This window comes from Hoplias malabaricus, chromosome 2 (assembly GCF_029633855.1).
Source record: "Hoplias malabaricus isolate fHopMal1 chromosome 2, fHopMal1.hap1, whole genome shotgun sequence".
NCBI lineage: Eukaryota > Metazoa > Chordata > Actinopteri > Characiformes > Erythrinidae > Hoplias > Hoplias malabaricus.
The window spans coordinates 55,370,851-55,395,204 of record NC_089801.1 but is presented as its reverse complement, the minus strand read 5'-3'; the positions used below and the strand labels follow the sequence as shown (position 1 = coordinate 55,395,204).

Sequence of the window (24,354 nt, the reverse complement as noted above, 5' to 3'; positions counted from 1 at the left end):
TGTGTGTAGAGCTGCAGTCCCAGTATGTCTCATGAGTGTCACAGAAACTCGTATCTGAATGGTGTGTGTTATCACTTAAACGCTGAACTGAAGGAAGTCGCCAGCAGCAAGGTCGCCTACCAAGGTCAAAACAATGTTTGAAAACGTGTCTGTCTGATATCTGTCTTATGTCTGTTTGATTCCTGTCTGATATCTGTCTGATTCATTCATTCATTCATTTATCTGTAACCGCTTATCCAGTTCAGGGTCGCGGTTATCTGTCTGATTCCTGTCCGATATCTGTCTGATTCCAGTCTGATAGCTGTCTTACACATGTTTATTTCCTCTCTGATGTATGTGTTTCTGCAGAATGTACGAAGAATGTGGTAAACTTGGTGTTCATGTTTGATGGCTCGTCCAGCATGAAAACATCTGATTTTGAGTTGAATAAAAAATTCATCTGGAACATTGTTACAGAGCTTAGAAACTCATCCATTCAGGTAAACACTGAGCCGCGGGGTTTACTCGGGGTGTTGTGGTAAGCGCTCAATTAAACAGAAGAGCGGGATACAGACAGAATCACAGTAAAGCAGGGAAAAAGATAGGATGCAAGTGCAAAATTGGCTTTAACACACAGTCAGAAATACACAACTGCAAACACTACAGTGTCAATTAAGACTGAGATAAGGGAATTAAAATCACACAGGCAAGAAAACACAAGTCACAAGAGAGAAATCTTCTTCCACAGTGAGAGACACAGAATAGGACTAAAGCTTAGTTAAAGGTTAGGGGTTAGTGCGGTTTAAGTTTTGATGAGTTTGACCAACACACATTTGTGTTTACTGTGTTTGATTTATGGGCTGTTTCTGACCACTCTAATCACTGACCATGTTTTCAGTTTGCTGCTGTCCAATTCTCTGGAGACACCCGGACTGTCTTCACCTTCAATGATTACAAGAACGGAATTGCGCGTGAGAAGCTGAACAATGAGCCTCACATGCAGGACCTGACCAACACTTATAAAGCACTAAAATTCATTCTGTGAGTAACATGACAGTAATCTGTGTGTAATGTGTAGAATAATCTAAAATCCACCTACTCTATCCCTGTCAGTAAAGTGCCTGTAATAAAGACCAAAGATTATCTGGCATTATGCAAAATTGCATCTTACACTCTGGCACCAGGCTTTTTGGATATGTGACACATGACGATAAACTGTTCATCCTGGAGATGACTACGGTTCCTCCACACGAGGATTTGTTGGTTGTTGGTGTTAAGGGAGGTCTTGGTAAAGGTTTGTGTGCATGTATTCCTACATCATGCAGCCTTCTTCCAATGGTGCTGCAGGAAGACTCATGGAGGGCATCGCTGCTTGCTGAATGTCTCCAGTCTTGGCTGTTTGGTCTGTCTGTGCATATCAGACAATCTGTTTGTTCCCCTCTCTGTTGTTTGTGTAGATCTCACAATGAGTGTAGACAAAAACTTTATTTATCCCAAAGGCAAAAGGTAGTTTTTCTCTCTCATGCAAAATGCCAAAATACCTGAATTTCTGATTGTCGGTTCTAAGGCAGCCATCTCAGCGTACTCTGTGTACTCAGACTGCATCACTGGCATTGATGATACCGCTGTAACTTTGTGACAGTTTCTACTGTTCTAAATTTGTGAGTCTTAGCTTTATTTCACAAATTAAATCTCTGACCAAATCCGAATATTTTTCACCTTCGAAACGTCAGTAGACTCCGTCCCCTGCTCTCTTCTAAAGACTGTGAGATCCTGGTGCATGCTTTTGTTATGGGTTATTGTTATTGTTTATGTTATTGTTATGCTTATGTCATACTTTGTTAGGGCTAGGATAATAAATAAAAAAAGACCTCATAGTGTACATCTTTCTGATAGTAATGTTGTTTCTTTTCTTTTGGAGTGTTTGGTGTGTCCAAACTTATACTTATTGAGACCAATAAATTACTCCGCAGACACGTTTTGAGTTGTAAATACATTTTATTTCAAAAAAGAACAGTGTCTTATGGGCCCTTATGGAAACCCGGAGAGAGTTCAGTCAATTCTTGTCATCTCATCTCTTCTCTCTATTTCTCTATCAGCTCACACCTCCCTGTTATATACGGTTAATTTTTGCCCAAATGAGGTAAGGCTTATTGCCCTTAATTACATTATCTCATGCTCTGGGCCTGAGAGAGAAAGAGAGCTGAAGACCCTTTTCCTGTGAGTTCTTGAGCATTGGACAAATTCACCCTTAACATAATTAGTTCATCCTCCATGAAGATAGAGGTCATTTGGAGTCTCGAACATTCAGAAACATATGCATATATGGACAGTACAATATACTTCAGTAAGGAGGAAAGGAGCTACCACCCCAACTACTTTGACAAAGTCACTTTGGAAAGAGTGGACGGTGTCAAGTACCTTTATATTACAGCTTAAAACCACTGTGATGCTAACAGAGGGAAAACAGCCTCTGTCGTTGCTAAACCAGGCTCAGCACTGCAGAAACTGCACTATGTGACAGAATCATGGTTTAATGACTGAAGCAGAGAGAGTACAGTGAGAACAGTGTGACAATAGAGAGAACGAACATTAAGAACAGATAGAGAACACATAGAGAACAGTGAGAGAATAGTGAGAGCAGAGAAAGAACAGTGAGAACAGTGTGAGAACAGAGAAAGAACTGTGAGAACAGTGAGAAAGAACAGAGAGAAGAGTGAGAACAGTGTGAGAACAGAGAAAAAGAACTGTGAGAACAGTGTGAGAACAGAGAGAAAGAACTGTGAGAACAGTGTGAGAACAGAGAAAGAACTGTGAGAACAGTGAGAAAGAACAGAGAGAAGAGTGAGAACAGTGTGAGAACAGAGAAAAAGAACTGTGAGAACAGTGTGAGAACAGAGAGAAAGAACTGTGAGAACAGTGAGAAAGAACAGAGAGAAGAGTGAGAACAGTGTGAGAACAGAGAGAAAGAACTGTGAGAACAGTGTGAGAACAGAGAGAAAGAACTGTGAGAACAGTGAGAAAGAACAGAGAGAAGAGTGAGAACAGTGTGAGAACAGAGAGAAAGAGCTGTGAGAACAGTGAGAAAGAACAGAGAGAAGAGTGAGAACAGTGTGAGAACAGAGCGAAAGAACTGTGAGAACAGTGAGAAAGAACAGAGAGGAGTGAGAACAGTGTGAGAACAGAGAGAAAGAACTGTGAGAACAGTGAGAAAGAAGAGAGAAGAGTGAGAACAGAGAGAAAGAACAGTGAGAACAGAGAAAGAACTGTAGGAACAGTGAGAAAGAACAGAGAGAAGAGTGAGAACAGTGTGAGAACAGAGAGAAAGAACAGTGAGAACAGTGTGAAAGAACAGAGAGAAGAGTGTGAACAGTGTGAGAACAGAGAAAGAACTGTGAGAACAGAGAAAGGACAGTGAGAACGGTGTGAGAACACAGAGAAAGAACAGTGAGAACATGTGAGAACAGAGAGAAAGAACAGTAAGTACAGAAAGAGAACAGCGAGAAAAGTGTGAGAACTGAAAGAAACAACAGAGAGAACAGTGAGAACAGAAAGAGAAGAGTGAGAACCGAGAGAGCGCAGTTAGAACAGAGAGAGCTGAGAGAACAGTAAGTACAGTGTGCCAAACAGAGAAAGTGAGAACAGTGAGAACAGAGGGACAAGAGTGAGAACAGTGTGAGAACAGAGAGAAAGAACAGTGAGAACCATGTGAGAACAGAGAGAAGAACATTGAGAACAGAACAGAGGGAAAGTACAGTGAGAGAACAGTGAGAACAGAGAGAGAACAGTGTGAGAACTGTGCCACAGAACAGAGAGAACAATGAGAACAGAGAGAGAACAGTGAGTACCATGTGAAAACAAAGAGAGAACAGAGAAAAGGGGCAGTGAGAACAGAGAGAGAGCAGTGAGAACAGAGAGAGAGAGCAGTTAGAACAGAGAGTGCAGAGAGAACAGCAAGAGAACAGTGAGATCTGTGTCCTCTTAACACCTGTGTCCTCTGAAAACCTGTATGAGATCTGATGATGGGATGATGGTGGGGTGCAGCCATATGTTTTTGCTAAATCCCTTCTGTGTTTCTCCAGTGACAATCACTTTAATAATGTGCCCTCTGGGGCAGACCCTGAAGCTACAAAGGCCCTGGTCATCATCACAGACGGAGTTCCTTCAGATTATGATAACAACAACATTTTAAATCAGTACGAGAAGCAGTACATCCTTCGCTTCGTTATTGGGGTGAGTTCATCAGAGCAGCTCATTAACCAAGAACACATCATCCACAAGTTGCAAACTGGAACCGTGTCTTTATCCTCAGTGCACAGCACCACACTGCACTTTGTATTTACCCTCTCAGTGGGCGTGAACTCATATACACACACACTCACTCATACACACACACACACTCACACACACACACACACACACACACACACGACAAAATCATGCAAACTCATACACACACAAGCACAGACATACGCACTCACATACACACGCACACACACACACACACACACATATGCACACACACACACACACTCATGCGCACACACACACACACACACACACACACAAACTCTTACACACACAAGCACACACACACGCACTCACACACACACACGCACTCATACACACACACACACTCATATGCACACACACACATACACACACACAAGCACAGACACACACAAATTCATACACACAAAGACTCATACACACATTCATACACACAAAGACTCATACACACAAACACACACACACACACACACACACACAAGCACACACACACATACACAGATGCACATGCGTGCACACACGCACACAGGGGACACGCACGGGGTCACACAAGCACAGACACACACACATGCGCACGCGCACACACACACACACACACAGATAAGGACAGACACACACACACACATATGCGCGCACACTTACACAGCATAGCCCTGCCCTTTCAGCATACACAGCATAGCCCCACCCTTTCAGCATACACAGCATAGCCCCGCCCTTTCAGCCTACACAACATAGCCTCGACCAATCAACCTACACAGAAAAGCCCCGCCCGTTCAGCCTACACAGCATAGCCCCGCCTTTCAGCCTACACAGCATAGCCCCGACCAATCAACCTGCACAGCATAGCCCCGCCCTTTCAGCCTACACAGAATAACCCCGCCCTTTCAGCCTACACAGCATAGCCCCGCCCGTTCAACCTACACAGCATAGCCCCGCCCTTTCAGCCTACACAGAATAACCCCGCCCTTTCAGCCTACATAGCATAGCCCCGCCTGTTCAGCCTACACAGCATAGCCCCGCCCTTTCAGCCTACACAGCATAGCCCCGCCCTTTCAGCCTACACAGCATAGACCCACCCATTCAGCCTACACAGCATAGCCCCGCCCTTTCAACCTACACAGCATAGCCCCTCCCTTTCAGCCTACACAGCATAGACCCACCCATTCAGCCTACACAGCATAGCCCCGCCCTTTCAACCTACACAGCATAGCCCCGCCCTTTCAACCTATACAACATAGCCCCGCCCTTTCATCCTACACAACATAGCCCCGCCCTTTCAGCCTACACAGCATAGCCCCACTCGTTCAACCTACAGAGCATAGCCCCGCCCTTTTAGCCTACATAGCATAGCCCCGCCCGTTCTGCCTACACAGTATAGCCCCGCCCTTTCAGCCTACACAACATAGCCTCGAACAATCAACCTACACAACATAGCCCCACCCTTTCAGCTTACACAGCATAGCCCCGCCCTTTCAGCCTACACAACATAGCCCCGAACAATCAACCTACACAGCATAGCCCCACCCTTTCAGCTTACACAGCATAGCCCCGCCCTTTCAGCCTACACAACATAGCCCCGAACAATCAACCTACACAGCATAGCCCCACCCTTTCAGCTTACACAGTATAGCCCCGCCCTTTCAGCCTACACAACATAGCCCCGAACAATCAACCTACACAGCATAGCCCCACCCTTTCAGCCTACACGGCATAGCCCCACCCTTTCAGCCTACACAGCATAACCCCGCCCTTTCAGCCTACACAACATAACCCCGCCCTTTCAGCCTACACAGCATAGCCCCACCCGTTTAACCTACACAGCATAGCCCCACATGTTCAGCCTACACAACATAGCCCTGACCAATCAACCTACACAGCATAGCCCCGCCCTTTCAGCCTACATAGCATAGCCCCGCCCGTTCAGCCTACACAACATAGCCCCGACCAATCAACCTACACAGCATAGCCCCACCCTTTCAGCTTACACAGCATAGCCCCGCCCGTTCAACCTACACAGCATAGCCCCACTCGTTCCACCTACACAGCATAGCCCTGCCCGTTCAACCTACACAGCATAGCCCCGCCCTTTCAGCCTACATAGCATAGCCCCGCCCGTTCAGCCTACACAACATAGCCCCTACCAATCAACCTACACAGCATAGCCCCACCCTTTCAGCTTACACAGCATAGCCCCGCCCTTTCAGCCTATACAGCATAACCCTGCCCTTTCAGCTTACACAGCATTGCCCCTCCCTTTCAGCCTACACAGCATAGCCCCGCCCGTTCAACCTACACAGCATTGCCCCTCCCTTTCAACCTACACAGCATTGCCCCTCCCTTTCAGCCTACACAGCATAGCCCCGCCCGTTCAACCTACACAGCATTGCCCCTCCCTTTCAGCCTACACAGCATAGCCCCGCCCGTTCAGCCTACACAGCATAGCCCCGCCCGTTCAACCTACACAGCATAGCCCCACTCGTTCCACCTACACAGCATAGCCCTGCCCGTTCAACCTACACAGCATAGCCCCGCCCTTTCAGCCTACATAGCATAGCCCCGCCCGTTCAGCCTACACAACATAGCCCCGACCAATCAACCTACACAGCATAGCCCCACCCTTTCAGCTTACACAGCATAGCCCCGCCCTTTCAGCCTATACAGCATAACCCTGCCCTTTCAGCTTACACAGCATTGCCCCTCCCTTTCAGCCTACACAGCATAGCCCCGCCCGTTCAACCTACACAGCATTGCCCCTCCCTTTCAGCCTACACAGCATAGCCCCGCCCGTTCAGCCTACACAGCATAGCCCCGCCCTTTCAGCCTACACAGCATAGCCCTGCCCGTTCAACCTACACAGCATAGCCCTGCCCGTTCAACCTACACAGCATAGACCCACCCATTAAACCTACACAGCATAGCCCCTTTACCTACACACCATAGACTTTGTTCTGTTTTCCACAGGTGGGGAATGTAGATAAAAACAAACTCGAAGTCCTGGCGTCAAACCCCAAAACGAACAACACCTTCTACATAAATAGCTATGCCGGCCTGCAAGGACTTTTGGGGAATCTGCAGAATAAGATCTACAATATTGAAGGTAAGAGGATTTAGGAGGCAGAGCTTGGTGGTAATTCCAGTAAATAAACAGCTGACGACATATCAGTGTGTTTTCCTGCTGTAATCTACCCTGAAGTGTCCTGAGAACCTGAAAATGGTGAAAGCACAGAATAAGAGCCTGGACTTGTTCTGTTTTTAGGAGATCAGAGCGGTGGACACCGGGAACGGAAAATGGAACTGTCTCAAAGTGGATTCAGTGCTGTTTATGGCAAGGTACAAACCAAACACTTTCCAGTCTCAGACTGAACTCCTCTGAACCCTTTTTCTGGGACTAGATTTCTGTTAGGACATTCTCCTGATCAGGGTTAGGACTCAAGTGCAGGTTTAAACAATCGTCATGGTCAAAAACAGGTGAGATGATGATCAGACAGTTAACAAAACAAATACAGTGTGCCAGATTTGTAAACAAATGTCCAATGCAAAGGGTCAAGACTTGGGAGGCTAACCCCAAAATCAAACAAGAATTACAGACCATAACCCAACAAACCTTTACAATGAAGTAAAAAAACAGGAGCTTAAATACCCACAATAACAAGAGATTGATCTCTGCTGGAGTGGAGGGGAAGCAGCTTGGGTTGATGGGATGTTTTAGTTCAGAGAGCATTAAGGCTAATAATTAGTCCACGATTTCATAATTATTTCTAATCTGCCATGGCTAATAACGTTATCTGAGCTGTGAGCTTGTGGGTCTGTAAACATCATGGTGACCTCAAGCTTTTTGCATTTCCAGTAAATATTCAGACACACTTAAGTTCTGCTGTGTTTTTCAGGACGTTCTGGTTCTTGGAGCTGTTGGATCAAATGAGTGGCGTGGACTGCTTTATGAAGTGGAAACTGGAGCTGAAGCCAGTGAGATGGAGATCAGAGACCCGAAGCTGAATAACGACTCTTACATGGGTAAACGGCGCTGAATATTCACCACAGACTGGAGGTCTGCCTTAGCCTTGTGTGTAGATGTGGTAGATGTTAGCCTGGACATGTATTAAATACAAGAAAGTTTTAAAGATTTATGACATTGACTAGAATACAGCAGAATTAACCAGGATTAACAGTAGCATTCACCACAAACCTGTTCATGTACTGATAATCCTGGGTAATTCTTCTGGTGTGTTTAGGTTACTCTGTAGCAGTGGGACAGAGAGCTGGAATCTCTCTCCTTTTCTCTGGAGCTCCAAGGTCCAATCACATTGGCCAAGTGACTGTCTTCAGTAAAGCCAGTAGCACCTGGGAGGTTAGCACCAGTGTCAATGGAGAACAGGTCAGTAACAGTCTCTAAACCACACCTGAAAGGTTCATGTCCTTCTACTGTTTTAATTTTCCACTTGTTTTACAGAGTTTGGTAAGTCTCAGTTGATTCTAAACCATAACTCTTTTCTCTGCAGGTTGGCTCCTACTTCGGGGCAAGTCTCTGTTTGTTGGACTTGGATTTGGATGGTGACACTGACTTTGTTGTGGTTGGAGCTCCTATGTTCTACAAGGCTAATCCGCAGCGAGAAGGCCAGATGTATATCTACACATTAACAAAACAGGTTAAATAATCATTATGTAACAGTGATGGGTCCAAAGAGAGAAAATAATCCATGTGCAGGTTAATTTTCATAATAGCAGGCAGTGCCAAAACACACCAGCCGATCAGGATCAAGACACAGTCCAAAATACACAAAGTCCAAATAATAAGCAGAGATCAAAAACTGCAACAGTCATACTTTGAGGGAGGATGACCTCTGGTGGGAAGGCTGGGACTTGCATGTGTCAGAATGATGAGGTTTCAGCGGAAGACCTCTGGTGGTTCGCTGCGTCATGTGTGTAAACAGCAGAGTACAGTCCATCCACAGCTTCACAGAGACTCATTCATTTGTTCTCTAAAAATGTTTAAAAATGTCTTTTAAGTGGTTTACCTTGATGAACCCCACTAGAGGCAGAGTGTATCCCATTATTCTTCAGGGGCAAGGTGACCAAGAGTACTGTACTATTGTCTAAATTTGGCTCAAAGTCTCCTCAGAGATGTCTGAATCTCTTCCCTAAAGAACAACAAGTGGCAGATTATTACATGCTTAAAGATGAAACCAGTTAACATTTTTCTGTTGTCTTTTGTTTGATAGCTTTCTGGACATCTTATTCCTTGGTTTCTCAGGATTGCCAGTTGCTTCTCCAGTGACATTCCTTCCACTTGTATATACTTACTTGGAGTGTGCAATCCTTTCTATTTTTCCAGCCTTTTACCATATTAATGTGGTAAACCGTTTTGCCAAAAGCTCACTGGTGGCACATGGAAGTGTAAGTTTGTTTCCAGTCTTTAGAGAATCTCCCGAGGATACCAACCTGAGAGAAAAACTGCAGGGTCGATTTCTTCAGCCATAATCCTTTCAGGGTTTTCAAATTGTTAACCTTATTTTACCCAGGATAATAGACACATTTGGGTCTAATCTGTGCCAATTTTGACACTTATGGCTCAGTGTGCTGTGGGCCAGACTTGGGCCAAATAATGAGAACTGGGATTGACCTTGGGTTATGAAATGTTTTGTTGTGGCCAGATTTGTTCCATTTAAGGTTGAGCTGTGGCTGAGTTGAGGCAGCCAGACTCATTCTGAGTCAATGCAACCATTCAAGGCCAAATGTGGGCCATAAGAGAACTGCAAATATTCATTGTTCTGTGAGCATATTTCTCCAGAATTTTCCCAGTGTGTTAGTAACTGTATGTTTTTTTTTCTCCTGATAAACCAGTTTCTTTGGATCTCTTTATTATTTGCACTACTGAGCTTTATCTATTCAGTAAAGTCTAGTGATGTCTTATTCATTCATTTCTATAGTAATCTGTGTCAAGTGTAATTAGAAATGGATGTTGATGTTTTGGGAGTAGAACTACACACAAACCTCTGCCCTCAGCCCTGTATATACCCTACTACAAAAACTCAAGTCATTTCTGTGTCAGACAAACTCACTCCCACCTCCACTCCAACAGGGTTTGGCTTTATACATGTTCCTAACCCAAAAACTACATCACCTCAGGCTTATGGGTGGTTTACTGGTCCGTACTAGCAAATTTACTCTTGTGTTGCCCTTGTCTCTGTCTCTAGAGGACATTGGAGAAGGGGCTGGTGCTGGCTGAATCCATTCAGGGCCAGTTTGCTGCATCTGTGACAACTATATCTGATCTGAATGGAGACCACCTGCAAGATATCGCTGTTGGAGCTCCGCTGGAGGACGATGGCAGAGGAGCTGTTTACATCTACCTTGGTGAATCCAAACAGGGGGTACGCCCTCAGTATACCCAGGTACATCTCAGAATCCCAACACACACACACAAACACACACACACACACACACACACACAGGGTATACTTCCACCGTACAGCCAGGTACACATCAGAAACCCAACACACACACACACACACACACACACACAGAGGGTATACCTCCACAGTACAGCAAGGTACATCTCAGAACCCCAACACACACACACACACACACACACAGAGGAGCACTTCCACAGTACAGCCAGGTACATCTTAGAAACCCAGCACACACACACACACACACACACACAGGTTAAAAAAAGTGGAAAGTAAAGCTATGCAGGTCAACACTGTTTACTGAGCCCACCAGACTTAAATAATTTGTATTTTTAGCTAATCCTGGCTAAGACAGTTTCTGAGCAGCTGCAGCAGTTTGGCGTGGCGATTGATGCAGTCATGGACATGGGAGGGGATGGACTAACAGATATTGCAGTGGGAGCTCGAGGAGCTGTGATCCTTTTAAAGTAAGTACAACCTCACATCACTTTAACAATAGGACAGGTTAAATCACCCCTTCACTGCCTGCCGGCCGGTGTCCAGCCCAGGGTGGTTGATTTCCTGATTGAAAACTGGGGCAGCCATGGTTAGGGTTTGTGACCGGAAGGTTGCTGGTTTAACAAAACAGGCAAGAAGTGCAGAGGACAGATTTCATTTTATTCTTGTACTATACCATAAAGCACAATTTCATATTTCACATGACACAATCCTGATGTACCTCAAGCTGGCATAGTCTTTGTTTGAGAACTGAATGTGGAATTTCCATGTTTAATTTGTCCCTGCATGGTTCCTGTTGGTCTTATTCCCTGCTATGTGTGTTTTTTTCAGGACACGACCAGTTCTGTCTGTTTCTGCACAGCTCAGTTTCTTTCCCTCTGAAATCAACATAGATGATTTTGACTGTCTGGCTCCAACCGATAATAAAATAAAAGTCATTACCCTTAGTATCTGCTTCAGAATAAAGGAGAACACCAAGAGCACAGGTATTCCCATCAGCAGAACATCTACAAAATAAAACACAAGACTAATGTATAAAGGACTAATGTATAAAGAGAATGAATATCACAGGTAAACAGTGATACCTTAATTGATTAAAACGGACTCTAATGTTCTTCTCTTCCTCTCAGGGACAGTAAGTCAGGGTCTGAACGTGTCATATGAGCTTGTTGCTGATTCTGTTAGACAGAAGAGCAGAGCATATTTTCAACCATCCGTGAAAGCCCCCAGGTCTCTCCAGGCAACGGAGCTGCTGAACACAGATTCTTCCTGCTTCAACCACACTGTCTACATGCCAGTATGTCACTGCTTCATCTGTCTCAGGGAGATCATTATGCTCCCTGTTGTAACTTTATCTGATTCTAGTATCTACAGTAATCCTGATCGGGAATTCTCAGATGAGGAATTTAGACATATCCAGGAAAAGGGGCCTAGTTAACAGATCTGGGAACAGCTGGGTATTCTGCATTCCACTACAGATGTACAATCCCTCTCATTCATGATGTCAAATAGTTGTGTGGTCTTCCTGTTTCAGACATGTGTCCAGGACACGTTGTCTCCAGTTCAGATTCGAATGAACTTCTCACAATCTGTTCAGGAAGCAAACAGCTCCAACCCTGTGCTGAACATTGATGGCACAACTACGTCTCTGGTGGAGGTAAGTAGTGTACTTGTTATTCAGAAGAATTACTGCATGTTTTTACAGGGCAGTATTATACAGCATGGTGTATTTAGAAATATGAATCAAGGTCAAGTCAAAGTGTGAGGTGAGAGAACTGCAGGACAATGGTGCAACATAAAGCAGAACAACAACCCAAAAAACTGCTTAAAGAGAAGAAAAACAATAAAGTATGTAAGGATAAGTATGAAGGACAAGGGACAGTAGACAGACAAGACAGCAGCATAGACAGAAGGATGAATGTCTGCGTTAGCAGTCCTCAGTTTCAACACTGAATGGAAATGCTGCTGGGATTTTGTGACTAAGCAGCAGACATTTTGGGGAGTTGGTGTATTCCACAATGTGAACACTAAGGACTCAGCAGGCAGTGATCACTTCATACTGTCCTGAAACCAACAACCATCTCTTTAGATTTGTCCACATTAAGAGACAGGTTATTAGTTTGGGACCGCCATAGTCAGAGATTTTCAGATGATATGTTACAGGGAGCAAACATTATTATGCAGAGTGCTACTGTTTGTTTTAGCTAAACATGGGCACCTGTCTGCACGTAGCTCTTCTGCTTAGTGTCCCCTGCCTTGGCCAGGAGCCTCTGGAGCAAGCCAAGCATTCATTACTCTTATTCCAGACTGTTTGGTAATCGACTGATTTTGTCATTGTAGCTGAGTGAGGCAGTGGTAGCTATGAGTACTGGTTATTATGAAACTCATGCTTGTAAATATAAGTATTTCATTAACTAAAATGATGACAAGAATATTAATTTATTAATTTTACTGTTATTTTTCACAACAAAATAATTTAAACTAAAGGTTGAACTGGTAACACACAGTCTTGTCCTGCTGTTAATAGACATCTCTCTTATATCTGACCTGTGTTTGACCTGGTTTCTTGTCTTGTGACAGATTCCCTTCCAGAGCAACTGTAGGAATACGAGTTGTGAGGCAGATCTAGAGCTAGACTTCAGCTTCCAGTGAGAATCTCCTCAGACTTGCATGCCGACACACACAGATATATCCAGGATCTATGAGAGTGTGTTAAATGCTTTATAACAAATTTATGTGTGATGTGTGTTGCTGATCTCTTTTAGGAGCGACGTGTTGCAGGTGGTGCATCAATCCTATTTTAACATCAGTGTTGTTCTAAAGAATAACAGAGATGACTCCTTCAACACAAGTCTGGAGCTCCGCTACCCAGCTGGCCTCTCGCTCTCCAAGTTTGAAACAATTAAAGTAAAAATGAGCTCATTTATATCATTAAGTTATTCACTAGTCTTTTAGTGACACCACTCTTACTGTTACTGTCACATTGTATCACCTACAGATACACAGTGGATTAATACCTTACCTTGAAGAAATATTATCCAGCTAATAACCTTACTATATCTAACATGTTTTACTCTGTAACTAACAAGAGTCACAAGGGGAAGCCTTGTGGGCATGAACTGCAACATGTTTGAGTAGGCTAATCCTGAGAGAAATGGGCTTTTGGACGTGAAACAGTGGTTGTATTGTCTCTACCAGGCCAATAGGAGGACTCTGAGCAGCTGTGGAGACAGAGATGCTGGAGCTCGGGACAAAACTACTTGCAGCATCAGTCGTCCAGTTTATCGCAGTGGCACCGAGGTAAGAGATAAACACTACATTTAAACTAATTTATCAAAGAATTGAAACACTGAGATCTATGATGTCTAGCCTTAACCCTCCGGTCATCACTCACCTCCTAGAGATCTACTAGAATCTAGGGAAATTAAATCATCTGATCAAGCCAGTCAAGAACTTTTGAAAAGGTTTCATTTCCTTTTGTAATTACATACATTACCATTGTATTCCCGCCTTGCGCCCAATGACCTTTCTGGAGGCTCTGGACCCACCGAGACCCTGAATTGGATAAGCGGTTACAGATAATGAATAAATGAATGAATGAATGTTGCAGCTGTGGTTGGATCCTCAGCGGGAAATTACACATCTAAGAGCAGAAAAATATCAGAATTTCCAGATGAATAGACCAATAGATGAGAGAGATGGCCCAAAATCACTTGGAAACTCCCTATCTTTATAAACTATCTATATATCTATAAAAGTGAGGTAATTTGCTTCTCCTGCAAAGCTGCCATTTTGGACATAAATGCTTTTATTTGGATGATATGATGCAATAAGGCATATTAGTTACATATTACGTATATAATATCTGTATGTTCTCCTGAGTTCAGATGTACATCATAATACAATATATTACATTGGTGATCTGCACTGTTTTGTAGGCACAATTCCTGGGAATTTTCCGTATTATTGGAACGTATGACTGGAATGAAACCATGGAGATGACCGTTATAGCCAGCAGGTAGCTACACTCTTAATAATAAAGGACACAGAGTCATTCAGAGGTTCTCCAGGCTGCTTTATAATCATGTATCTAATGTGTTCAGAGGCAGCTGTAATTAAAGCTGGAGAATGATAGAGGGGGCTGTGCTGCTGTGTTGAATGTGTCGAGCAGTGTGTTAATTGCATTATTAGAGTGTGATTAATGTGTTTACAGTGCTAATAATGTTAATTCCTCTAACGGAACTGTGAGGAAGTCTCTGCCAGTGAAGTTTCAGGTCGATCTGTTTGTCACCAGGTGAGTAAAGTTTCTGTTAAATTTCTTCCAGAAGTTGAATCAAAGCTCATTTATGAACAGCTGCTTTAGGAAGCCGGTGGTGCTGAATAAGACTAATGTGGTCAGGAAGATAAAGTTAGATCTGAGTAAGTTTACAAACAGGAAACTCCTGCCATCTGTAACAGTCTCCAAAATGGACTGGAATTTAGGAGCGTCCGGTCTTAACTTGTACACTTCAGCCAGCTAAGACAGCCTTCCTCAAACTTAGGGAGTTCTCTTAATTTCAGACCTATTTTCCAGGATCATTTCTCTATTTGCTGCTGCAAATATTGGTCCTGCTTCCTTGATTGCCTTGCCTTTAATTCTCTGTAGGGATGGTTTCAGTAACTCAGGATCACACATACTGAAACCTCACAGAGGACGCAAACAGGAACCAAGGACATAAACAGCCAAAACCAAGCAGTCCTAGTTTCTCAGGTCTATATTCTATCAAGACTACTCAGTAAACCTGGGAGAATACATGACCACACCTTTCTTAACCCTCTGCTGTTGGATACTGCTGTATTTCACACATCCATACTTATATATCTGCTAGTGTAGACACATTTACAGAAGTTTCTCCCTCTGTTTCTCAGTAAGTCTCAAGAGACTACCATCGATTTCTCTCTGGAAGAAAGTGGACCAAAGCCTGTGGTCATTGTCTTTGAGGTGAGTGTTTTTTAAAGGTTGATCTCTAACTCCGAACAAACCCCCTTTTAGTTCTCACGCAAAAACAGATCCCTCCGCACGTACCAAAACCTGCAAAGAGATTCCTCCAGTCCCCCCCTACCCGCTAAAGTAACAGCTATAGTTATGGACCTTTACTCTTACCCTTAACTTTACTAGATATCCTCCTACAATTTCGCCATACAGATGTCCATCTCCGGGTACAAAGACTACAGATCTATCTTCACTACTCCTCAATAGAGGTCAGCTCTAATTTACCCCACTGGAGCGCCATCTGAATTAACCCCATTAGAGGTCAACCTGATGTTAGCCCCACAACAGGTCTGTCTAAATTTGAACCCATTATATACCAAGCTGAAGACACAAAAACCAGAGATCCTTCAGTCCAAACTTCCTCAAACTCTACCTTGATAAAAACATCATCTCCAAGTTTCCAAAAGGCATACTCAGCTTTGTTGATGTCAATGTTAAACCTTCAGGAACTGTTTATAAGAGTGCTCTTTCACACTTTCATTTAAGCCTTACATTACAGCTTTGCTCAAATCCCTCACAGCAGGGGACAGATCCTTTAGTGTCATGGCTCCCAGACTATGGGATACACTACCACAGTCTCTTTGCTTTTGCCCCTCACTCTTCTGCTTATCTTTCCACAATATTTTCATCCCCTCTTTTTTTGTTCCCTTTGGATTGTAAAGCAACATTGGGTGTGAGAAAGATATAAAACAAACAAATATAAATGAAAATCTACATCCAACTTAACCTCCACTAGAGATGCATCTAATCTTATTCCATGAGAGGTCCATTCAGAGTTACTCATAATACAGATCAAGCTGAAGTTACCCCAACCAGTCCTCCATCTAAAATTCCCCAGACCAGTGAAGTATGTGAAATTACCCACATACCAGTGAAGGTGTGTGTGTGTGTGTGTGACCTTATGCATTTGTGTGTACTAATGTTTGTGAGTATTTTCACAGGTGAGCAATCAGGGGAGGAAGGGTTTACCTGTCTTTGTGAATTTCACAATGCCGTTTCTGAGTGGGCAGAACTACAGCATCCTGGAACACAGTTTGTCACAGGTGTTTATTTCTTCCTTCATTTCCCTTATTCTATGTGAACAGGTCATGTCCTCATCCTTTTTATCCTCATCTCCATCCCCAGAACATCACTGAGTGCACAAAGGAAGAACCTGCGGTGAGTCCCACCTCCACCTATTCCACCTCCTGTCTCATCTCCACCTTCAGTCTTCACACTCCTGTTTCATCTCCACCTTCAATCTTCACACTCCTGTCTCACCTCCACCTTCAGTCTGCACACTCCTCTCTCATCTCCACCTTCTGTCTGCACATTCCTGTGTCACCTCCACCTTCTGTCTGCACACTCCTGTCTCACCTCCACCTTCTGTCTGCACACTCCTGTGTCAACTCCACCTTCAGTCTGCACACTCCTGTCTCACCTCCACTTTCAGTCTGCACACTCCTGTATCCCCTCCACCTCCTCTGTCTGCACACTCCTGTCTCACCTCCACCTTCTGTCTGCACACTCCTGTCTCACCTCCACCTTCAGTCTGCACTCCTGTCTCACCTCCACCTTAAGTCTGCACACACCTGTCTCATCTCCACCTTCTGTCTGCACACTCCTGTCTCATCTCCACCTTCTGTCTGCACACTCCTGTCTCATCTCCACCTTCTGTCTGCACACTCCTGTCTCACCTCCACCTTCTGTCTGCACACTCCTGTCTCATCTCCACCTTCTGTCTGCACACTCCTGTCTCACCTCCACCTTCAGTCTGCACACTCCTGTCTCATCTCCACCCACCTTCAGTCTGCACACTCCTGTCTCATCTCCACCTTCAGTCTGCACACTCCTGTCTCACCTCCACTTTCTGTCTGCACACTCCTGTCTCCCCTCCACCTTTACTCCATCTGTGTGTTAACTCCAGCTGTGTACATGTCACTCCCACTGTTTACTCCAGCTGTGTACATATCACTTCCACTCTCTGTGTACTCCAGCTGTGTCCATATCACTCCAACTCTGTTTACTCCAGCTGTGTGTTTACTCCAAATGTGTCCATATCACTCCCACTCTCTGTTTACTCCAGCTGTGTGTTTACTCCTGCTGTTTTCAGGCCACAGAATCAGAGTTTACTGTTGTTTGTTGTTGACTTTAATTTTGTGTAAATGACGAGCTGTGCTTGTCCACTTGTTTATTATTTGTTTACTCCAGTTGTTTGTTTGTTGTTTGTTCATTCCAGCTGGGTCATGTGACATTTGTTTGTTCATCATTTTTTCTGGCATACGAGTCCTCTGTCGAATTTAAGCTGCAAGCTCAAATCTCCTTCCTCAACCCTCAGGGCTTCACTGGGGTAAGGACCCACTCCATTCACTGCATCAGCAGAACTGGACATGTCCAGAACTGTGCTCACTTTCCACACTTTCCACAAAGCAACCAGCATTTCTATATGCGCATTAGTGAGGGTTAGAGGCTCTGCACAGAGCCATTTCTGAGCAACTGGGATTACATTTCTTTCAAATACGTTATATACAAACACATCATATACATGTTATACAATGCATTCAGAAAGTCTTTGGTCCTTTCACTACTATCACATTGAAATAAAAATAATAAAGACATTTTCTCAACCCAAGTTATGGTCTCAAACACATTATGGTGGCGAGCAGTTCTACAAACTAACTCAATTAACGAGGCCACAGCTGTTCACTGAAAGCTATTCCCAGTGACGACCTCATGAAGCTGACTGAGAAAATGCAGAGTGTTTAAAGCTGTCCTCAAAGAAGTTTTTTCCTACCCCTATTTTCTAAGGCTCTATCTTTCTGTTCTTTCTCTTCAGACATGGACTTTCAAAAGGTGGAATATGGACGAAAAAATCTCTAGTTCTGCTAAGCTGAACTTTGACAAAAATCTCTATTACCAGATGTCCATTGGCCAAGGGGTGAGAGCTGAGATCAGACAGGAAGTACAAGTGTTTATCCTGTTATTCTTCTCTTAACTTCCTCCTCTTCCTCTTTTATAGGACGATGTGTCCAAGTTCCACGAAGCACAGGTAACAGCCCCAAACCCCTTTCCATGGCTTTCAGGGTCACATGCAGGGTCTTCTGATCATAGTGTTAACCTATTACCTGAAGTATTTAAGCATTTCTCTCTGTCTGATCTCGGCCAGAGTTAAAGCCTATGTGAGTTTATAGTGTTCCTCTGTGTCTGATATTGGTTCAGTGTTAAACGGATGTGAGTTTAGTGGTTCTCTGTGTCTGATCTTGGGTCAGAGTTAAAACCTACATATGTTAACAGTGGTCCTTTGCGTCTGATCTTGGGTCAGAGTTAAAGCCTATATATGTTTACAGAGCTAAAGTCTATATGAGTTTATAGTGTTTCTCTGTGTCTGATCTCAGATCAGCATTAAAATCTATATGCATTTACAGTATTCCTCTGTGTCTGATCTTAGGTCTGTATTGAAACAGATATGTGATTAGTGTTTCTTTGTGTCTAATCTCAGGTCAGATTGAAAGTCGATATGCATTTACAGTGTTCCTCTGTCTGATCTCATGTCTGTGTTGAAACCAATATTACTGTATTTACAGTTTTTCACTGTGTCTGATCTCAGGCCAGATTTAAAGTTATTGTTTATAATGTTCCTCTCTCTGATCTCAGGTCTGTGTTTAAATTAATATGTGTTTAGAGTGTTTCTCTGTCTGATCTCAGGTCAGATTTAAAGTCAGTGTTTATAGTGTTCCTCTGTCTGATCTCAGGTCTGTGGTGAAACAGATGTGCTTACAGTGTTTCTCTGTGTCTGATTCCAAGTCATATTTAAAGTCAATATGTTTTTACAGTGTTTCTCTGTGTCTGATTCCAAGTCATATTTAAAGACAATATGTGTTTACAGTGTTTCTCTGTGTCTGATCTCAGGTCAGATTTAAGTCAATATGTGTTTACAGTGTTTCTCTGTGTCTGATGTCAGGTCAGATTTAAGTCAATATGTTTACAGTGTTTCTCTGTCTGATCTCAGGGCAGTTTTAGAGTGGAACTGATCATTCCTCCTAATATGTATCTGATCATGGGTTCAGGGGCAACTGCTGGGCTACTCCTCCTATTCATCTTCTTCCTGCTTCTGTTAAAGGTAATATCCAATCAGAATGCACTTTACTTGTGATGTCATTTTGAGAATCAGTTATTTGTTGCTGTACTTTAGAACTGAACAGAGAGATATCCAACAACATTCTGACTGTCCAATCACAGCCAGTCTTGTTCTGCAACAAAAACACGCCCACAACAAACAAAGCAGCTTCCCTTTGTAACACAGCAGTATTTCTCTCTCTATCTCTCTCTGCCTGTGTTCTCTCTTTCTCTCTGATATCTTTCTCTACTTCTCTCTCTTTCTCCATGTTCTCTCTTTCTCTATCTATTTATCTGCCCTCTATTTCTCTAGGATCTCTTTCCCTCACTCTCATGTTCTCTTTCTCTGTCTAATTCTGTTCTCTCTTTTTCTAGTGTGGGTTTTTTAAGCGAAAGCTGCTGCTCACACCCAATGAAGATGATGGTAAAAATGGGTATGTAGATCCAGCTGAGAATGAAGAGAAAGAAAAGGATGGGGTAAAGGAAGATTTAAAGAAAGATTCTGATTCTGACGAGAAACTGCTGGGTTCTGGTTCTGAGAACGGAAGAACAGCTTCAAAACTTGAGGGAGAAGAAAAACAAGAATAGGAAAAACAGATTTCATTACAGGAACTGAAGGAGTGTTCAGAGCAGTGTCCTCACCACACCCTCTAGTCATAACCCCACCCTCCAGTCATATCCCCACCCTCCAGTCATATCCCCACCCGTCTGTCTTAACTTCGCCCTCCAGTCATAACCCCACCCTCCTGTCCTAATTTTACCCTCCTGTCCTAACTCTGCCCTCCAGTCATAACCCCACCCTACAGTCATAACCCCACCCTCCAGTCATATCCCCACCATCCTGTCTTAACTTCGCCCTCCAGTCATAACCCCACCCTCCTGTCCTATCTCTGCCCTCCTGTCCTAACTCTGCCCTCCAGTCATAACCCCACCCTCCTGTCCTAATTTTACCCTCCTTTCCTAACTCCACCCTTCAGTCATATCCCCACCCTCCTCTCCTAACTCCGCCCTTCAGTCATATCTCCACACTCCTGTGCTACCTCTGCCCTCCAGTCATAACCCCACCCTCCAGTCATAACCCCTCCTTCCTGTCCTAACTTTACCCTCCTGTCCTAACTCCGCCCTTCAGTCATAACCCCACCCTCCAGTCATAACCCCACCCTCCTGTCCTAACTTTACCCTCCTGTCCTAACTCCACCCTTCAGTCATATCCCCACCCTCCTCTCCTAACTCTGCCCTCCAGTCATAACCCCACCCTTCTGTCCTAATTCTGCCCTCCAGTCATAAACCCACCCTCCTGTCTTTACTTCGACCTCCAGTCATAACCCCACTCTCCTGTCAAATCTCTGGACTTCTGAACTAACTTCACACTCCAGCTGTAAGCTTGCCCTCAAGTCCTAACCCCGACCTGCTCTAATTCTGCCCTGAGTCCTGACTCCGCCCTCCAGTCCTAACCCTCTCCTCCAGTGAAAGTCCAGGATCTCTGTGAGCTCCTTTAGTCCTGAGTGACTGGTGGTCAGTGAAGAGTCTTAGAGTGTCTCAGCACCGGATTTGCCACTCTTCTGGATCTTCTTCTGGATCTTTCAGCTCTGAAAGATTGTGAGAGTATTACAATGCACTGGCTCATGGGCGCACCCCCAGTGGATGCAGACAGACCTTCACAGTAGAACTGAGCTCTACTACAACAGATCAGTGTTCTTGGATTTATCAGAAATTATATATATTTTTATCTTTCCTTTGATCTTATTTTCCATTTTTTTGTGAGTGAGTGTGAATGAATTGTAATATTAATATTAGTTGTTTAGTGGTGTGCCACACTGGCCACACGGTGTCGCCAAATAGAGTTTCGCGCAGTTCTCTCTTGTTGGTAACTGCTGCAGTTTCTGAATCTCTGAGTGTAGGGTTGCCAGACTGAACTCTGGGACAGAAAATTTGGCCATTTTGTCAGGAATTTTTTAAAATGAATTCTAATAAAATAAACATCATTGTTTAATTAAACAATAGACATGCAATGACCCCAATATAAAATGGGGTATTTTAGATGAATGAATTTAGATGAAAGGGATATTTTAGATGAATGTAAATCAGTTTTAAATGTGCACAGGAACTAATAACACTCCCTCTGTGGTAATTTCCACAACTTTAATGGCATCTTTAAACCTTCAGTAATGTGTGCCACAAAAATAATGATCTGTAAGACATGGGGATTTTAGAAATTAGTCTGTGGGATGTAACATTATTCGTAGCTTAATAAACAGTGGCATTTTGGGAGATGTGTTCTGAGTCGCAGCCTTACTACTAAACAAGCAAACTTTTTGCCTTCAAATACATCTAAATATGTGTCCTCTAAAGGATACACAAGTCCCACTGGGGTGGGGGTGGGGGGTAATTATCTGCCCACATGCATTCTCTCTCTCTCTCTCTCTCTCTCTCTCTCTCTCTCTCTCTCTCTCTCTCTCTCTCTCTCTCTCTCTCTCTCTCTCTCTCTCACACACACACAAACACACACCAGTTGCCTTTGTATATAGATGCGCTATGATCCAGTCGTATACATGCTCAGAAATAAAGGTACAGTACAGGTACATTACTGTCACTGAAGCTACACAAAGTAGTGTAGCTTTAAAGGTACATCAGTGGTGTTAAAGTCCAGTTGTGTTCCCTAAAGGTTCGTTACATTCTCTTCTCCAGAAGGAGAGGGGGATCTCTGTCATCTTTCATTACAACTGTGGAGAATAAAAGAGCACAATAAAAGTCTTGGGGCCAGTTGCACAAAACGCTTAAGGCTTAATTTCTCCTTCACTGAGTGACTTACTTAAAGGTGTTGCATAGTTTCCCTTGAAAGATTTCCTTACGTAAGGAAGTGTGTTAAGGGATATACTGCACTAACAGATTTTTTACAGGAGTAAAATTCAATTGTTTCCATGGAAACCGTTGTTTACATGCACTCGCTGTGATACCCGTTATCACCTCTTGTATCTCACAAACTTTTCAGATAAAAAATGGAAAAATAGAAAACAAGAAAAATTGGTCAGAGGAGGAAAGTAGCGTGATCCAACCCAAGATGATTAAACAAATCATGGAGTGACTGCCGATCAAAGCTCATCATTAAGCGTGTCCAGTGGGCTCCCCCGCGGCCACGGAACACTTTCCTCAGATACATACATTTATTGCCATAGACTCGGCCTTGTTGTGCTTAAGACAGTATCAGAGGTACCTTAAATTGTTTTCCTTAATCTGGTTGCTAAGGTGATTTGTGCAACAGTTTAACAAACTCTAAGGGGTTCCTTAAGGGATAAGACAAAGATAAGGAAAATACTTAAATATATAAGTGAACATTTTAAGGAAACCTTAAGGAAAAGTTTTGTGCAACCAATCTTCTTTAAAGGAAACCTTAACTCTAGGTGTTTAGTGCAACCGACCCCTGGAGATGAGGCAAATGGAATCAGCACACCTTTAAAATCTACAGTTAATTTAGAATAAGTTACAGTTACATTCACTAATTAAATAAACTGAATATGTTTGTTGAGGGTAAAACCACAGATGATTTTTCTGACAGTTTACGTCAGTCTGGAAATTCCTAAAATTGTTTTATCAGTATTTTGCTAAAATGTGTTTGAGCTGATCTGTAATGTAATTATTAATATAACAATGCATTGTATCTGAGCTGCAATTAATGTTCATTTTGATAACTTTTAGTTGCGTTGTTTTACATTTCAATTAAAAATGCCTGATTCCACAGTGCCCTGGTGTCCTGCAGTCTGTGCTAAATCATTTAAATTGACAATGTGGCACAAATGGCGCCACCTTGAATATATTTCACCAGCCACCACTGCCTCACTGATAAGAACAAACTTTAGCACAACTTTTCCGCCAAATCAGGGACACTGCAGTGCACTCTGGGGTCTTCCGCTTGTCCTCGCCCCGCCCAGTGTCTGGCAGCCAGCTCAATATATTCAGTATTTTCTTGTTATTAATGGAAATTGTTAAAACAATCTGAAAACCCTGTTAGTAACCCCAAACATTCAGATTAGTGTAGTGTAGCCCCGCCCACACAGCAAAGTGTAGTTTAAACTTATGGTGTACCCACCAAAATCTGTTTGCAGGTGTATTGAATACATTTGGACCAGATTAATAATGTATGAAATATATGAAAATGCTAAATTTATCTCTTAATTGAAAATGTATGAATTAGTTAATGTTCATTGTAGAATATAAAATACATATATTCATTCATTCATTCATTATCTGTAACCCTTATCCGGTTCAGGATCGCGGTGGGTCCAGAGCCTACCTGGAATCATTGGGCGCAAGGCAGGAACAGACCCTGCCTGATTGTTTGCTCTCTATTTCATCACCTGAACCAATGAGTCCCAGCTTCAGACAATTTTGAATCCAAGTTTATGATTAGAGGAACTCCCCATTGAAATACATAGAGATGGGCATAAAGGGTCTAAATGGTTCCATTGTGACTATAGGTCAAGAAAGACAATGTGTTCCTTCCTAAATTTCTGATATACTTCAAAATCTCACAGGACACCTATACATAATATG

At 43.3% G+C, this 24,354-nt stretch overlaps 1 protein-coding gene across 1 annotated transcript in view; it reads left to right on the top strand.

The window, feature by feature from the left end:
• zmp:0000001082 (integrin alpha-D) overlaps nt 1–23,536 on the top strand; it is a 37,223-nt gene extending 13,687 nt beyond the window's left edge. The window contains exons 5-31 of the mRNA XM_066660304.1: nt 10–124; nt 349–479; nt 878–1,020; nt 4,062–4,212; nt 7,231–7,366; nt 7,526–7,599; nt 8,157–8,283; nt 8,502–8,644; nt 8,769–8,915; nt 10,464–10,661; nt 11,016–11,146; nt 11,508–11,662; nt 11,807–11,973; nt 12,211–12,333; nt 13,257–13,324; nt 13,442–13,583; nt 13,875–13,976; nt 14,615–14,694; nt 14,890–14,970; nt 15,585–15,657; nt 16,650–16,751; nt 16,834–16,866; nt 17,927–18,037; nt 18,524–18,625; nt 18,707–18,736; nt 19,697–19,807; nt 20,179–23,536. Of these exons, the coding sequence (XP_066516401.1) occupies nt 10–124; nt 349–479; nt 878–1,020; nt 4,062–4,212; nt 7,231–7,366; nt 7,526–7,599; nt 8,157–8,283; nt 8,502–8,644; nt 8,769–8,915; nt 10,464–10,661; nt 11,016–11,146; nt 11,508–11,662; nt 11,807–11,973; nt 12,211–12,333; nt 13,257–13,324; nt 13,442–13,583; nt 13,875–13,976; nt 14,615–14,694; nt 14,890–14,970; nt 15,585–15,657; nt 16,650–16,751; nt 16,834–16,866; nt 17,927–18,037; nt 18,524–18,625; nt 18,707–18,736; nt 19,697–19,807; nt 20,179–20,391 (3,189 nt within the window). The 3' untranslated portion in view covers nt 20,392–23,536. The remainder of the gene's footprint in view (nt 1–9; nt 125–348; nt 480–877; nt 1,021–4,061; nt 4,213–7,230; nt 7,367–7,525; nt 7,600–8,156; nt 8,284–8,501; nt 8,645–8,768; nt 8,916–10,463; nt 10,662–11,015; nt 11,147–11,507; nt 11,663–11,806; nt 11,974–12,210; nt 12,334–13,256; nt 13,325–13,441; nt 13,584–13,874; nt 13,977–14,614; nt 14,695–14,889; nt 14,971–15,584; nt 15,658–16,649; nt 16,752–16,833; nt 16,867–17,926; nt 18,038–18,523; nt 18,626–18,706; nt 18,737–19,696; nt 19,808–20,178) is intronic.
• The last annotated feature ends 818 nt before the right edge of the window (nt 23,537–24,354 follow it).